Genomic DNA, 17615 nt, shown 5'->3' on the forward strand with positions numbered 1-17615 from the left:
CGGCTGTCCAGTTTCTGAAAGTAAGATTTTCAATGGAATATCTCAGCGAGGTGAAGAGAAAACACCTCTACAAAGACCTAATTGATGTGATGATGCCTGCTCCCTTGTATCGAAGGATGTACAATCCTGGGCCAAGCAGCAATGTGTTAAAAAGGGTTAAAAGTATGACTATCCGATCGTCAGTCAAAACATTCTTTTTCATGTTCCATAGTGGCACACTTTCTACAATACCGTGGCTAAAGGAAAAAGGGTTGTTGGTACCATGGTCGGTTGACTGTGTAATATGCAAAAGGCCTGAAACAATCGAGCACATGTTTCTCGATTGCTGGGATGCCGTATTCTTATGGGACATCTTGCAAAGAACCCTAAAAAAGGAACTGCCGCTTACACCCTACGGCATTCGATTTCTTCCCGTCCAGAGCGAAGGTGTGCCGTACGATATGCTAATGATTCTAGTAATGCACAGTGTTTGGAAAACCAGAATCTCAGTGCGTAATGCGGACGTCAACGCGAGGTCAGCCCGGGACAGCTTCAACGAAAGCATCGCATATTTACGAGATGTGTACAAACAGAAGGAAGAAAAGCCAGATTGGTGTGTATATCTGGACGAACTCCTGACCGTAAAGCGTTTTTTACCCACTTATGCTAGCCAGACACAAGCTACCATTTTACTGTGATGTTATGATGGTATTTTTCACTGTATTGTGCCAAGTTGGCAATAAAGAAAAAAAAGTGGCGTGGCGTAGTGGTAAAGTGCCTGGCTTGTGGTCTGCAGGTCGCACGTTCGAATCCTTGTGGGAGCAGTTTTATTTTTTACGTTTTATTTACTTTTTTTTATTGCACTAAAGCGCTCTTTCTTGCTTTCTGCATTCAAAAAATATATACGGTGCTCAGGCACCGCATATTTAGCGTGCTAGAGCTATTTTTTGCACGAGTAGCCAGTGCCTCCCAGTACGCAGCGCCTTCCCAGCGTCCAGCGCGCTGCACTGGGCCCATAATCCGGCGCACTGGGTACCAGTGTCACTGGGTTTTGCAATAGGAATCCTATTTATTAATACATTAATTGCATCTCTTTATTTATTGCTTTGAACGAGGAGTTCGTGAAGAATTGAAATAATTACGCAGGTTTCGTCGATGAACATAAAACACACGAGTATGCGTCATCGCTCGATAGGAAAAGTTATGAACAAGTTTACACACAAATAATAGTCACAATATTTCCGTATCCTTTCGAAAGCGTACGCCACACGCGCCTATAGTCATAGTAAACAATGCGCCCGAGAAACTGATTGGGCAGAATGTGAACAAAGCGTAATGCATTCATTGTTGTTCGCACTGGTCTGATTCCTACAGTTCCAAATTGGAGGACAAATCTGCGGCTTTTTGCTCATAAAGAAAACGTTGGATAAGGAAAAAGCTATTATACGAAACCTTCTTTTGAGGAATCTCTATATGAAGCCTAGCTTTTAGGTATGATGAAGGAAACATCTTTGCATCATGCTTCATATTGACACGTGTACTTGTCCACGTAAAACTGGAGTCAAAGAGCACTTAACGTTCGCACATACAGCATGCATTTTTCCCAAAAAGATATTAAAACAATCTTATTGCTTAAAGGGGCCCTGAGTCACTTTTTAGTGAAGTCAAGAAATGCATTTGAAGGTAAAATAGACTACTTCAGAAACGCTTGGCTGCAAAACGTACTTCAATGCGTTGCGCCGAAGCGGAGCTACTCATAATCGAAAATTGTCATTGATCCCCTTCTCAGTGCTTCCGCTCTTTTGAATGACTTGCACTGCGAATGCGACGGCGGATCGGCCGTGCCCACAACGCGCCGCCTACTGAACGTTACCGTGGTGTGCAACTGAAACTTCATATTGGATTTTCAGGTAGACGCCACTACTTGTGGTTTTGGCGCCTACGACGCGCCATACGCGGTTATCCTGAGCGAGACAAAGTGCGCTCAGCCAGCGGCCTGGTCGCGGTACCCCGTTCGGTCGCGGTATCTACGCTACGTAGGAGACCGCAACTACAAAACTATGGGGTTTTACGTGCCAAAACCACTTTCTGATTATGAGGCACGCCGTAGTGGGGGACTCCGGAAATTTCGACCACCTGGGGTTCTTTAACGTGCACCTAAATCTAAGCACACGAGTGTTTTCGCATTTCGCCCCCATCGAAATGCGGCCGCCGTGGCCGGGATTTGATCCCGCGACCTCGTTCTCAGCAGCCTAACACCATAGCCACTGAGCAACCACGGCGGGTGAGACCGCAACTACATGCGTGTACGCGGCGTTTGCTTTGTGCACGACAGAGCTCAAGTGAGTGCTCGCGCGCATGCGATTCGTATGGCTGTGCTACTTGGTGGGGACCGGCTTTGTTCTGCACTAGCTTGACCGACGGAAAGCAGCCACATCCGACTTTCGCATTTTGATGCGCTCTCAATAGCTCAACATGAAGCAAAGCAATCGGACCGGAGTGGGTGCGTGCTCGCAAGCATGTGTGTGGACCAATCTTAAGTTTCGCGTGGTTCGAGGCAAGTTGAGTGTTCAAAACTAGTCGAAATTAGCGAAACCCGATGGCTACGACATCGGTGAGCAGGGCAGACAATGTTTAATTCCTGCACGGGCAGCCGCAGCCCAGCGTGAGCAGACAATAGTCGACTCCTTGCAGAAGCGCATATTTATTAACGAGATTAACGAGCACTGATCCCAACACCCTTCTCGATTGATGTCAACTATTCGACAATAGCGACTGCGTATGGGAATCTGCTATATTACGAAATAAAGCTCCCGGAAAAAAGTCAGGAGCCGAATTCTGTTGAAAAGGCAGCGCTTGAGAAAAAGAAAAAAAACACTTTGCGCTGCACTTGCGTGCTCTACGCGCCCCGGGCGACTGCACACGTGGTTGAAATGTTCACAGTAGCCTATGCTAACCGCGGTCTGTGTTTTGTCACCAAGCGCGAGTGGTGGTTCAGGACCCCTTCAGGAAAATTCATTGAAAGGCATACATCCGCTTAAAGCTGTCGCATTCACGGCAGTGTGCCCTGTGTAAAGAGAAGAGAAAGGATTTCCGGGCCCTGTTAACGCTAGGCTTATAATAAATGGCTCGTTGTGTGATCTTTTGCTGAATAATAAGTTTACGTGATTGTGCTAATAAAACCTGCGACAACAGGGAGAAAGCGTGAGAATGAGAGCTTTAAACCAGGCAGCAACCGCCGGCCTCGGCAAGGCGCTGCAGAGAAGCTGATTCACAATGTTCTCTTTGACGTTATTGCACTGTATCAGCTGAAAAAGATTACCCACCTTCCCTCGGGGAACAGTGGACCCGCCTTGTAGGTGGTAGTCAGGCCTCCCTTCCAACCAAGATCCTTGCCTCCAAGTGACCTGAATGGCGATACACAAACCGAGTAAAATTTAGGGGATTAGCGCAGCGTAGAACTAAAGATTTAGAAGGAGGGAGGCGAGCGAACATGAGCGCTAGAATAAATTTTTTTTATTCCTATAGTGAACAAGCAGGATTACTACCCCTGCGCATACGTTGAGCAGCCACAGTGATATTGTCGCAGCATTGTGTCGAACCAATGGAACTCATCCCCGAAGAGATTTCTGAAGAATAGACGTAACGCTAAGGCAATTCATGCCTACTAATACGGAAAGCCTCCAACAATCACTGAGGTGTTATGGGGGGAGCGCGTAAGCACCAATTTTGTTCAGGACCTTAGCCTAGAGCACTGCACGGGCCCTGAATGTGCCTAAAAAGCGGGTCCGGCCCAGCCAAGGGGCCGAACTCGGGCTGAGGGAACAATTGCTGAATTGCGCACATGTCCGGTTTTTTTTTTTTTCAGAGAGACCGATGTGTGTTCATTTTCCAGCTTAGTGCTACGTTTGAATAGATAAATGTTTCCTTTCATAAACCATCCTCCACTTCGAGGGATTCCACTTGTAACTCATTTACGAATAAAAAAACTCTTGTCAACATCATTCTGAGGTTATTAAGACCTAAGATTCGTACAGGTGATCGCGGTTAGGCGAGAGATGGACGGCTTGAAGTTCGAATAGAGGTAGCGCTTTGAATTTAACAGCTACCCAGGCTGTAAGCAAGTTCAAGTGCATTAGGGGGGTTGGGAGTGACAGCGAAGGACGAATTTCAAGAGTGGCAATACATCATATAGTCATATGAAAATGACCATTAGTTAGAAGGATATTTGTATTGCAATGACATTGAAGAGAGTGGAAGATATTTGAGTGGTGGTACGCTCGCTGAAACCAAAATTACTACTAGATTGTTTTCAGTTGTGCAAGGCATATTTCGTATTGCATCCACAAGAGGAATAATTGACAATGGTTTCATTACAGCTAGTCACATTTTTCCTGAGCAGAAGGCGCACTTCAAGGCAGAGTCATTTAAAATATTTTTCGCTGCATAAAAATGTGTAATTTTCGGTAGTAATCATTGATATGCTTCTTGGCACTGGTCTTATGGGTGATCATTTTGATTAAAAAAGTAAGATTTTAAGCAAGCTATTAAAGCATTGATTTTGAGCGGTATCAAGTGAAATCTGCGCTATTCATAAACGAAATATTTTTGTGGTAAGGGATAGTGCAAATTGCTACTGGTTTCTGTTATCTTTGTTCCCTATTTGTTCATGTTCAAGCGAGTTGAATGTTCTGCCATAGTTCATTGCACAATTATGTCGAACAAATTAACTTTAGGCTTTATGATATAAATAGTTCTTAGATCCATACGTTAAGCCTTCGCGAATGCCCCAGTATATGGCAAAATTCGTGAGAAGGACGTGAGAAAGAAAACAGAATTTTACTCACAGTGCATTATTTTACTGTTATATTCACACTAAATTAGGTGACTAACCCGCGTGGTCACAGCCTTGTATATGTTTTTCTGGCACCTGAGGGGTTCGCTGCGAAAGTTTTACGTTAAGGAACAGTTACATCATATCAAAATCTGATTAAAAATGGCTACGTTGCATACGCTGTACATGCACTGTTTAGCACTCTGCGCGATAATACGACGTTAGGCAGAGTCCAACTTAGCTCAGATTGCGAAACAAGGATGCTGAAATTAGGGACTGAAAAATGCACACCACTTATAGTAAAGCCGAAGTAAGCAATCAAAATGGCACGTTCCGTGCCACAATGTGATTGCACATGAGCACATCACCCATTTCTGTGTAATGAAGAAAGCTTCTAGTGGTCGTGCATTGTGGTATTTGTGAACGTTAATGAATAAGCGCATTTATATTTACATTCGATCCACGTTTATTGGGTTAAGTTCGATAACTGTACATCGCAATGATTATATGAGATTCTAAAGTAGCATGAAATGGCTAGTGGTGGGTACGGCAGTGTTCAGCTAGGCTTTCGCTTTATATTGCCGCACAACTAGTGGGAAAGTGTAGTACGGTTGATCACATCGCACTTTAAAGCACAAGCATGGTGATCAAAGCATTCACGTTTCTTTATTAAGCATCAGCTTTGACGTAAAACGTTATGCGCTGTATTGTGCGTCTTGCTAATAATGTTCCACTTCTTTTTCTATATCGTCATTCCCAAAGAGTAAGCAGTTGTGCCTGTATCGGTTGCGGTAGCCCTGATTCCTTCATATTTTCTTCACTGTCCATTGCATACATGTCATCTTTTTTTGCTCTGTGAATAATCGCAAACCCTTCGTTTCCTGCGCCGTAGGTGTAATTTATCGATTTCCTCTGCCTTGCAGAAAAGCCTTCATTGGGCAGATGGGCAGGTGCATGAACGAGCGCCTGCGGGAGCATAACAATATCTTAAAAGAAAAGCCGATCTTTCATCTCTCATCGCACTGCAGATCTTGTGGGTGCAAACCTTCCTTCGATAAAACTGACCTCATCACCAGGCACAGAGAGAGAAGGGCCCGTGAACTTCAAGAAGTCTTCCATATAGAATGATTGCGCGATGTTTGTATATCTGAGCCGTTTGTCTTTTTGCTGGCTTGTGAAACGCATTTGCTCAGTAAATATATCCACGTCGTTTAGACTCCGTGCGGACGCAGGTGGTTCTTTTTTTGCGTGTTTTCTTCATCAAGTGTTTTGTTCAATGAATTTCAGTTAGACGGCGCTCGTCCTGTGGCCTTCTAACTCGGTGTCGTACGTTGTTTTGCCGCTCGATTATTTAGTATAGATAGAATGTTGGCAACAGCAATTTCTTTTTTTCCCACTCGTTGCATATATAGTTTAGGGAACAACCATTACTGAAAAATAGTTAGCTAATATTGCGCAATCTGTAAACATCTTAATGTTTTTTGTATCTTTCGCGCACGGGAATCAAGGCGTACACGTAGGTTTTCATCGCTAATACCTACTCTGATTGTTAGTGAGCGCTCTTTTGTGTTGTGTGCTATTGTTCTGCTTTATGGTGCTCCATTTTTTTGTATGTTCAATATACACACACTCGCCATCCGAAATTAACACTGCTCTGCAGCGAAAACTGATGGTGCAGAGGCTTACTAAAGTTCCTATGCTGGAGTACACATTCTCACGTTCCGCCCTCAAAGTTTTTCACTGAGATTACGACAGGGTTGTCTGATATGCTACAAATTCTAAAATGCCATGGGAATCATGGTTCCAGGAGACGTTTCTGTTCCCAACCTAATGCTGATCAGTTGAGATTATTTGCCTTCCATTGTTTTCACGTCAGCTGCGTTTTAATGTGTTCGGCACATTGAAACCGGTATGAGCTATTCAGGAACAGCCAAGATTATCGAATGCGTCAGGCACAGTATTTTCCTGGTGCTTGACCGTCTAGCTTTTATATGCAAATACGAGTTTGCCGCACTCCGCAAGCTTAACAGGGGCTTGCGTTGCTGTGTTTGCGATGACAAAAGTATGAAGATATTGAAATGTTGGAATTCTCCCTAAGCTTTGAGGTCTTGTTTGCGCAGCGGGTTTCCATTAACCAGGGCGCTTCTGAATATCCACTCGAAGTTTTCTCTTAAATAGGGAAGGTGTAATAATCGAACAAGTGATTTTCTTAGAAGTGCTCTCACAAAAAGGCTCAAATTTTGAGATGACTCGAATCATTGATGATCGTCATCATCATCATGATAATAATTGATTATAGAAGTTGTTATAAGGCTAATAGTGATTAATATTGTTAGGCGAAGTACGAGTCAGTAAGACAAGCAACTATTTACATGTTATATTTACAACAGCGGTTGAAGAGCTGACCGGTTAGATTCATAGCGCGAGCCCAGTTTGTTCCTCCTCTTTTCTAGAGGGATGGTGCCCATGCACCTCGTTCAAACAAGCAAATATCACACCCGTCTCGCATAATCCCCCAGCGACAGAAGCGACGTCCCGGAGCGTCTAAATGTCATCACTGGGAGGGTGATGCTGCTTCAGTCGTGTAAGGTGCCCCATATCACTGGACTGGGAAGCAGATGGGGCGTCAGGTGCGATCTCGTAGATGACGGGAGTCACGGCACGAAGTATTCGGTATGAACCTTTGTAACGAGACAGCAGTTTTTTTGACAGGCCGACCTGACGCGACGGAGACCATAGAAGCACCAAAGAACCAGGCGGCAAGTACTCGTCTCGGTGTCGCTCTTCGTACAAACGCCTTTGAATGTCTTGGGATTTCGGAAGACGATCACGGGCAATTTCCCTTGCGTGGGCACAGCGGGCGATGGCCTCAAGTGCACATTCACTGGTCGGTGCCACGTGTACAGGGAGGGTTGTGCCGAGGGGCAGTTCTGGTTCTCGGCCGAATAGAAGGAAAAATGGGGAATAACCGGCTGTGTCGTGGCGCGAGGAATTATAAGCAAATGTCACAAGCGGTAGAGCGAGATTCCAGTCAGTCTGGTCTGAAGAGACATATTGCGCGAGCTGCAAGAGTTGCATGGCCTAGTTTTTCGTCCGTCCGTTTGGCGAGAAAAAGTGGGGAGGCTGGGGTGACGGGAATCGATGGCGTTGAGGCGACGGCGATCGCACGGAGGAGTGGCTGTCAGGGGCACAGAAGTAGGATACAGACGGCAAGGTTTATAACGGCAATCGGCGTATGGGCGAGGAGCAGAAAATGAGCTCCAGTACGGCAGTATCCAGGTGGTGGGGCAGTGGCGGGATACATGACCAACGCGGTGGCAGCGGAAGGAGATAGGTTTGTCGTCTGGGGTTCGCCATTCCACAGGATTGCCTGGTCTAGGAGCGAAATACTGGTTATTACAGGTTGTGGACATGGGAATGAGTGCCGAATCAGGCCGGGCGACAGAGCAGGTGGTAGGGATGCCAAGGTTTGCAATTTCTTGCCGCACAACTGCTTCGATAACGGAATTAGTGGGGGCCGCTTGGTCAAAGGTACCTTCAAGTGGGTCGTGGACGAAGGGGGGCTGGACTCACCGCTTCAATCTCACGGTGAACGACATGGGTGACGTTCTCTTGAAATGGTCGTGTGGCGGTAAGAGCGGAGAAAGAGGATGTGACAGGGGTGTTTGGGAGCCGGGAAAAGTGCGGGACGACGCGGCGGCTTTTGGCTACCTCGAAGCGCCGGAATTCTTTCACAATGGCGTCGACGGTAGAAACGTCGTTTAGACGAGCAAATTGAAGGCGTCGTCCACGATGCCTTTTAGGATATGGCCCCCCTTGTAAACCTCGGTCATGTGCTCGTCGACTTTCCAGCAAACTTCCTGTGTGTAGGAGACATACAATTCGGCTGACGACAGGACACGGGTGGCAAGCTCTTTTCGCGCAGCCTGTTGGCGACCTGACGGGTTGCCAAGTAGGTTGAAAAGCCTCTCTTTGAAGATGTCCCAGCTGGAGAGTTCGACCTCATGGGTGTGAAATCAGACACGTGGTGTCCCTTCCAGATAAAAGATCACTTTGGCAAGCATGATGGTAGGGTCCCAGTGGTGGCTTTGGCTAACACGCTCATACATGCTCAGCCAGTCATCGACGCCAACGCCATTTTGGGCGGAGAATGTCCCAGTATCACGGAGACTAGGAACCATAACGGACGTTGTGGTAGGCGCCGCACGTGTAGTTGGCAAAGGGGTGGTTCCATCGGAAACCATGGCTGAGAAGACGATGGTGCGGCTGTTTCTGAGCTCCGTGGCGAGGACGGGGAACGTTCCACCTCCACCACAATGTTAGGCGATGGAGGAGTCATAAGACGAGCAACTATTTACAGCTTATATTTACAACGACGATTGCAGCGCTGACCGGTTAGATTCACTGCGGCGATATCAGTTCGTTCTTTCTCCTCTTCTCTCGAGTGATGGCGCACACGCACCTCATTCAAACAAGCAAATATCACACGTGTGTAGCAATATTCAACCAAAGTACTACGACTATTGTAATGCAGAACTCAAAGCAGCAATTCTATATGGTCCTAACTGGTTCCAGAAAGGCTAAAGATGAAAAAATATTCAACGTAGCAAATTGCGGCCAAATGCGCTAAAGAATAAGCTACCAACCCCTCAACCGGCGCTTTGAGAGAGGCGATCGTTTGCGCGTCCCTGTCGGCAGAGTATAAAGGAAGTGTCACTAGCATGTAGCGATGGTGCTAATTTCTTGCATGAAACGACATCTATTCATTGTGAACCTTGATCACAAGATACGAAACATTGCCAATGTGCGACACTAGTTCCACCCGGCCCTTTATTAAACTTGCCCGCACAGGCAGGCGAATGAATAAGGAGTGCGCAAAGAATCGATCTTCGAGTGCGCTAATCAATGTAGATCCAGCAAGTGCTTACTCGAGGAAAACGGCAGCGTCATCGTAGCCAATCACAAGCGCAGGAATCGGCGAAAGGTTGCTGGTGTCTTCCTCTCGGACAGCTTTGTCTGCAGTTTCAAACGTCGTCGCATGGGAACAAAAATAATGAAAGGTGGAAAGTATTAGTCAAGCGCAGCTTGGTTTCATTAACAGTGCTAAAAAGACAGCGACACTTAATAAAATGAAACAGAATACGTCGTTGAAATACCTTGGTGTATAGGACATAACCGAAATATATCTCTTTAATTGTATAGTCGGATACAACTTTAGAAAAAAGGGGAGGCCCCGCCCAGATGACCAAAGCGGCGAAGTCATCGGCCGTCCGGCGCATGACGTCGGTCGAGAGTGCGCGCCCATTGGAGGATGCTCGTGTGCATCCACCTCGGTGGAGTAAACGCCCCCTTTTTTCTAAAGTTGTATCAGACTATAGACGAATCTATCAATGAGGGGCTAATAATGAATGCACCCACCAAGTTTGTCGGATAAAAAAGATAGAAAAGCATCAGCGAGAAGTCTGCAGAAGATACAGGTGTGAACGCATTTGGGGCTAATTAAAGGTAAAAAAAAACTTTGAAACCGTTATCAATGTCTACGGTCGGTCATACCATGTCGCTTTCTTTGTCTACATAGGCGCGATTGCAGCAGCTTTATTGAGATTATGTAATAATAGTAATAATAGTAATAATAATTCCTTTATTTTTCCATCCTTTGAGATTGGGGAGGCTAGAAATAAAAGCTGCACGAACAGCTTGACTTGCTCCTCCCCCCCCCCTCCCACATGAAATGCAATATGAGATGTTTTCAGCAGCGTGCAGTGCAAGCATGGAACCGCATAAACAAAAACAAAAAACACAACAATCAGCAGTCTTTGCAATAACAGAAAGCGCGCAATAGTCAAACATGCAGGCATTTTTCCATGCAGTCTTCGCAATAAGAAAAATGGCACAACAGTCCCGGTTAATTTGTCTATGTGTTCCCAAAAAAGGTAATAAAGAAATAGAAAAACAGTTACGAACGCAACAAGGCTATCTTGCGGTTACGACAGGTAAGCACAGGAGAGCGCATGAATTGCCATATATATATATATATATATATATATATATATATATATATATATATATATGCTCCAGTATATCTATGCTTTCATTCATGCTTAAACTAACAATTTTATAGAACAAAGTAATAATGTGAATGTCAGGCTACACTGACTGTAATCACGATGTCTTTCATGCAGACAGTTTTGGTTAAACGCGCTGAAGAGAAGCTTCACTTTAGGAGTATATAACGAGATAAATAGGAACGGAAGGATAGTTTTGCTGAGCTTACGCTGCATCAGCTTTGTGGCAGTTAAAAAATAATGCAAACCTGTTCCGACTGTACTAAGTAGACCTTTATTCAATATTTTATTTGTCAAGAATTCATAAAACTTAAAAGTCTTGTTAGGTCAAGTGTCATGTCTAGAATGGTATCTCTCAGCAATAAGAAACGTATCATAATTATGTAAAGCGCAGTTATCGAGACACATAAAACGGAAAATATTGACAGGTGACCCAGCACTCTCATGATGTATATCTCATTTGCCAGTATGGCTTTTGCAGAACCATCGTAAACACTTTACCATCTCACGAAAGCGCATGTCGCATGTGGCCGCTACGGATGCTCGAAACGATGTAGTTTACGGAAGTGCGATATCTGTTTTAGATATTAAGTTAAGCCTTTGTGAACTTTGTGCCTCAGTTTTGCTTAATGTTGGCAATCTTGGGTGACTACCACAAAACAATATAGTTGCTAAGTCACAATTTTGCTTCCAAAAGCCGTGAAAGTAAGATTTGTTTCTAAAAAAACAGCTTGATTTTAACTGGTTCGCCGGTGGTCCAATGAAAGTATTTCTGCATTTCACATGTCTTTCAATAGGGCTCATGGGAATATAATGAAAAATTAAGCATGTTAGCAAAACTGCACGCTTGGAGTGACAGCACAAACACACCAACCTCAATAGACGAAGAAGTCCACGGAGCAAGCGCTTAGTTTTGTTCATATACATAAAAAGCTAATAATTATACGCATACACGAAAGCTAAACAAGACAAGCAGGCAACACACGCATGCCCATGTGTACTCCCCCCCCCCCTCCACAAAAGAGCTACCAATGTACCTCATTTATTTCTGTGAATGCCTTAGATAAGGCTGGCTAATACTTGTGCATGTTGTTTTCATATCGCGCGTGTAATACGTTGTCAGGTATTCATAAAAAATAGTTGAGATTGTTAGCTTGACCCGTGGCCTTCTCCATCTTTAGGTGTCGTCTGTTCGCGCTGTTACGATGAGCAGACAAATCGAAGTCGTCCCGGAGCTGAATCTCTGTTTTTTTTTTTAAATGCAGGGTGACAACAAGTGAACCGACCAATGGACGGGTATCCGGGTGTCTCAGGGTCCCCGTAGTGGTAGAGCGAGCCCCTCTGCAGCGCCGAACCATCCACGAAAGCGGTTTTCGGGTAAACCTTTTCCGGGCCCAGCGGTGCCACATCCTCCGGGTCGGCGAACACGAGCAGGCCTACCCCGCCGCGCTCGTGGCAGTTGCGACCCTGTCACAGAGGAGAAACACACGACCGAGTTTGAATGGGCAGCGCATGGTATTTCTTACAGAGCTGTCAATCACTCGCTTAATGTAGAAAAAAAATTATATAATTACAGGGCACAAATTGGAGTCTCAAGCTTTTTTTTTTTATGCGTTTAATGAAATGCTGTACAAGTATTCATTCATCTTGTGTACCGAGTTTTGTTGCTTATTTGCCTGCCCGGCTAGTCAGCAGGAAGCTGAAAACCCCATCCCGTCACCCTCACGACCACGTAATAGACTGATTCTGGGCTCAGCCCACATTTCCAAATGCCTTATTATGGCAGCAAGCTGGGCTTAATGTCTAAAATAATTTATTCACGATGCTATCTATTTCTTTTTTCTCCTTCGATGTTAAGAACAAGCCGTGGCGATTCCCGGCCTCACGCGCCAACAGTCCCTGCATGCCGAGTTCAGTGGGTGTCTTTCAAGGTGTCAGATTTCTAGTATCTAGTGTAGCGGAAGCAATACGGTAAAAAAGAACGACTTTCAACAAAAGCGCGTTTCTTATCTCTGAAATATGAAATTTGGTTCTACACGCCCTTGTCTGAACACACTTCTTTTATGACTAACTAAACAAGTGCATACATAAGAACGGAAGATGTTGTTTAAGAAAGTCACGCCTGCTGAAACCTTGTACGCCAAGATTCAAGTGCGATCCTCTGAGGACGTGGTGTTAGCGTCTACGGTGGTAAACGGACGTCACACCAAGAAACACGCAAACGCACGCGCACTCGCGCAGCCAGACTGTCAGCTAGGAAGATTTCGCTTGTTTCACCATGCGACTTGGGCGCGGTTACCGCCAGTGACCTGGTCACAGTAGGTCACTGTCTGCACATCAACGCGTTTTCCGTTGGTTCAAAAGCTATTTTTCATTTATGACAATTGTAATATTTCTGGGCCTCTTTAAACTGTGAAACGAAGATGAGGCTTGGAATGCGAGCTGCAGCTATTTTCTAAAAAGGGGTATCACAAATTCAACAACTGAACTTGATGACGGTTCGCCGATTTGTTTTAACGTAAATATGTACAGTACTCACGGATTGAAATAGGACATTCGGAGCGCGTGGCCGTCGCTACATGCAGCGCCCCCCGTGGATGCTCATGGAACCAAGGTGCTGCATTGTGGTACAGCGCGAGGGGGAGAACATCTACGGCGCAGAATTACTCCTTCCGGTCGCCAACGGGCCGGCCTGTGGTTTACCACACTGCCTGCGTGGCGCTGCAAGGCTTGTGCGTTCGTGTGCCGACCGAAATGGTTCGGCGGTGCGCATTGCCCGTTTTGCGGCGGCGTCTACTTGCGGATCTTGCTTGCACGTTTTGGCGATGCGGCACGCATGCTGTGCAGTTAAGACACAGGATTCAGCTACGTGATAGCGTCGTACGTGCCTTCATTGACATGATCAACACTTGCACAAAAGAAAAGAAAGTTTATTTCGTCCGTTTTGTAACGACAAAAAAGAAAAGAAGCAGTCACAAGCCTGTCCTCGTGCGAGATTTAAACGAAGTCTCAGTATTTTGTTGGTTCGCCGCTAGCAGCGAATACGGCGGCAATTCTGCGTGGCAAGCTTTCGTAGAGGCTATCGCCCAAGGAAGAAGGCGCTAGCTTCTCCCATTCTTCTTGAAGAGCCGCGTACAGGTTGTCCGAAGAACACCTGTGGAATGGCCGACGAGACAGGGCCTTCTTTATTTCAGCCCATACATTCTCAATAATATTAATGTCCGCACCTTGCGGAGGCCAGTTCAACACCATCACACACTTGTCTTCCAGCAGCCGAGTCACGGATGCTGCGGTGTGAACTGGGCTCCGGTCGTGCTTGAAGTAAAACAAGCCGTCCTTAGATGGGCCAACCAGGGCGTACGGCATAAGGACGGTGTCGAGGAGGTCTAAGTATGCTGCGGCATCAAAGCGGCTGTCCGGGCGTGCAAGCGGACCGAAGCCGTCTTTGCAAATACACCCCCACACGTTGACGCTACATCGACCGCTGCTTGCAACACGATGCAGATTTGGGGTGTCGAACCTGGCTGAAGGAAGCGGAAAGAACACAAGACATTATTTTACTTCACTGCGATTGATAACCGCGACAATAGGGGTCCGGCTCTTGAATGTTGGCAGAATGCACTGCTTTAGTGACCATTTCTACGAACCGCTTGTGTCCAACCCACGAAACAAGGCACTCATGAAAAGTTTCTTGGCGTGCGCTCTGCTGACAGGCGCTTCTGCTGACGTCAGTACGACCAACAATGCCGGGTGTTATCATTTCGAGGCTGAATAAAGAAGGCAGTTTCTCGTCGGCTACTACACAGGTGTTCGCACGAAATAAGCTATTCTTTTGTGGAGATGGTTATCATATCTACGAACGCACACAAGGCGCAATCTCGCAGCTGGATCCCGTGTCTTGCTTGCACAGCATGCGTGCCGCATCACCAAAGCGCGTGCAATGAGAGCGTCGTCTGCTCGCGCAGGTGTGCACCATCGAGCCATTTCAGTCGGCACACGAAGGCGCGCAAGCCTTGCAGCGCCCCACTGGCAGTATGTTAAACCACAGGCCGGCTCTTTGGCGACCGGAAGGAGTAATTCTGCTCCGTAGATGTTCTCCCCCTCGCGCTATACCACAATGCAGCACCTTGGTTCCATGAGCATCCACGGGGGGCGCTGCATGTAGCGACGGCCACGCGCTCCGAGTGTCCTATTTCAATCCGTGAGTACTGTACACGTAACCACGAGGTAAACGGCCGTGAAAAAGCTCGACATTGTATCGGCGGCTCAAAAGTCTTTCATCCTACACTATTACAGGCTTATTTTATTACACTTGCTGTCCGCCAGGCAGCCAGAGGACGTCGCCGCGAAACAACTGGCTATCGTTCTTTCATTCAGGACAAAATGGCTCCGGTGCCTAAACTGCAGGGCGCCATGTGCCCGGCTTTGAAATGCAGCTTGCCGCAAGGGCGAGAATTCGAGTCTGAGTCGAGGTGGTTGTTGAGATTTTTTTTTTTCTGGCACTATGTCGGTGGTGAAGTTGACAATGTGGATGCGGGCTTACGGTGGAGTCATGGAAAGGACATACGCAACATACCAACGTCTTTGAGCTTCAGAAACAAGCGTCACCTTGTCGACGGGATGAGAGCCTCCAAAGCGAGCCAGGCAGATGCGCCCCTTGACCACGACGCCATTCCCTTCAAGCTTGTCCATATCTTCGCGCCGGCCATAGTTGACGAACACCAAGTCGGCCTGCGCGATTGAGTGTGTGCCAGAAAATGGTTCTAAGCACGCGTAAGTGAACGAAACCAATGCATTATGAATTTTTGGTTCGGGGGCTGGAATGGTGTGCTGTAGAGAAAGTTGACTAGGTGATCATGATGTCCTTCTAAATAAGCTTTCGTTGGCTGCAAGGTCTTCAATAGTCGCAGTGCGAAGAACATAAGCAGTGGGCGCCGAGCGAACCATGGAAGTGCGTCCAAGGTGCAGAGCTGAAAGGAAGTTGTCTCAAAGCAAGCAGTGGTTTGCGTCAGGCAGAATACACTCACTTCTGAGCACACCATTCCTGCACCGTAGGCAATCGCATGGGTGCTGCAGAACTTAGAATATTCATTCTGTGGCTAAATTGTTAGGAGCAAGATGTGCAGGCGCCGCCACGGCAAGCTGGAACTAGACAACCCGTGGATCGATGGATGGATTATTGGATGGATGGATGCTCTGAGCGGCTCCTTTAGAACGGTGCGGTGGGTGGCGCCACCACGGTCTGGCTTTTATATTGCCTAATGTCCTACCTATGTGCAAAAAGCTAAAAAAAAGGACGAGAGAAGAAACTCGCGATAAATTTCCATAACTAAACTTTCTTAACCCCTACAGTGAAATTGCTTTTTGAACGCCTCTGCTGTTTGTCGTTTCCCTACTTTTATTGCGGCAATCTTCCTATCTGTGCTTACTTCACTTCTCTCCGCAGAGCGACACCACTGGTGCTTGTCTAGCAACGAAGTCGCGATCACATTGATTGGCGAAGAGCCCGGCGCGCCGTCCGCCATGGTCTATCGTTCCTCCCCTTCTTCGCCACGTGTTGGTATCAAGACCGCGCGCACTCACGCTTCCGAGTTATCACACAATATTTAAGAGGTACCGTAGCAGACGACGTGCCTGATTTTCACTTGGATAGAGCGTGCGCAGCTAGTCTTCTCGAGACACCGTACGTGGCGTCACACGGAACCATGCCACAGGCTCCCCTGTTCTCGCTTGCAGTGGCCGAGCCTGGAGAACACTCATAACCGTGCACAGCTAAAACGAGTGCCGCATGTCGTTGCTAATTCGACCAGTCACATCTTTGAGAAACAGCTTGACAGAGAAGGTCTGAGAAACATCATAACCTCAGCACGGGTCAAGTTTCCTAACAGCTCTCAACACATTTCCTGAATGTATATAGTCCGTTACTCCTAATCAGACGGCCATTAAAAACTAACTGGAAGTTGAGGCATTTTACTTCAAAAGGACTCCTTGTGCAACTTCGTGCTTAGATTCCCTAGGTATACTTGATTGTGAAGCGAAATACATTTGATGAAAACGAAAAGAAAAGAAAGAACACAGTCGAGCGCCAGCTTTACTTGTCCCACTTTGGTTGCTGCGGTGGCCTGCGGCCCTAAAGCAATACATATTTGCTCCATACGGAAACATCGAAGCCTTAGAAATCTGCTATCAGTTTTCTCCGTTAACTCCGAATCGTGAATGCGCTCATATCCCGTTCTCCACCTGCCACGGGCCTATTTTCAGGTATCACAGAAAAAAATGAATTCCACTACGCCGTAAACCTGGTGCACGTTTCCTATACAAAACAGCGACGGAACCACACCTTACAAGAGGAAGCGCAAATTTTTTCTTATCAGACGAACCTCGACTGAGCCGTTCGGCGAGAAGGCCAGGTAGCCGGTCACCACACTCATCTTGCCAGCCTCTTTCTTCTCGATGAATTTGGCCTCGTGGCGAACGGTACCATCGGCTTCCAACAATTGCACCTGGAGCAAGATAAAGCAATACCAGAATAACTGCAGTACCAAATGCGCGTTCGTCGACTAATTCTGCCTTATCTGTGAATTTAAATCTCAATTGCAAATAATTTTTACTCAGCACCTGTGACTAAACGGTAAGCACAATGGAACGTTATAATGATTGAGGCAGGGAGTTATTCCACGACTAACGTCCCAGACATTGCGATCGACCCCCTCAGATTTTATTCTAAAAATTGTGAT

At 46.5% G+C, this 17615-nt stretch overlaps 1 protein-coding gene across 1 annotated transcript in view; it reads right to left on the reverse strand.

Moving 5' to 3' along the window:
- LOC139046965 (N-acetylated-alpha-linked acidic dipeptidase 2-like) overlaps nucleotides 1–17615 on the reverse strand; it is a 100002-nt gene that overhangs the window by 52338 nt on the left and 30049 nt on the right. The window contains exons 6-10 of the mRNA XM_070520884.1: nucleotides 17259–17381; nucleotides 15487–15609; nucleotides 12165–12345; nucleotides 9742–9829; nucleotides 3306–3386 (exon numbers count right to left, since the gene is read on the reverse strand). Coding sequence (XP_070376985.1) covers nucleotides 3306–3386; nucleotides 9742–9829; nucleotides 12165–12345; nucleotides 15487–15609; nucleotides 17259–17381 — 596 coding nt within the window. The remainder of the gene's footprint in view (nucleotides 1–3305; nucleotides 3387–9741; nucleotides 9830–12164; nucleotides 12346–15486; nucleotides 15610–17258; nucleotides 17382–17615) is intronic.

This window comes from Dermacentor albipictus, chromosome 6 (assembly GCF_038994185.2).
Source record: "Dermacentor albipictus isolate Rhodes 1998 colony chromosome 6, USDA_Dalb.pri_finalv2, whole genome shotgun sequence".
Lineage (NCBI taxonomy): Eukaryota > Metazoa > Arthropoda > Arachnida > Ixodida > Ixodidae > Dermacentor > Dermacentor albipictus.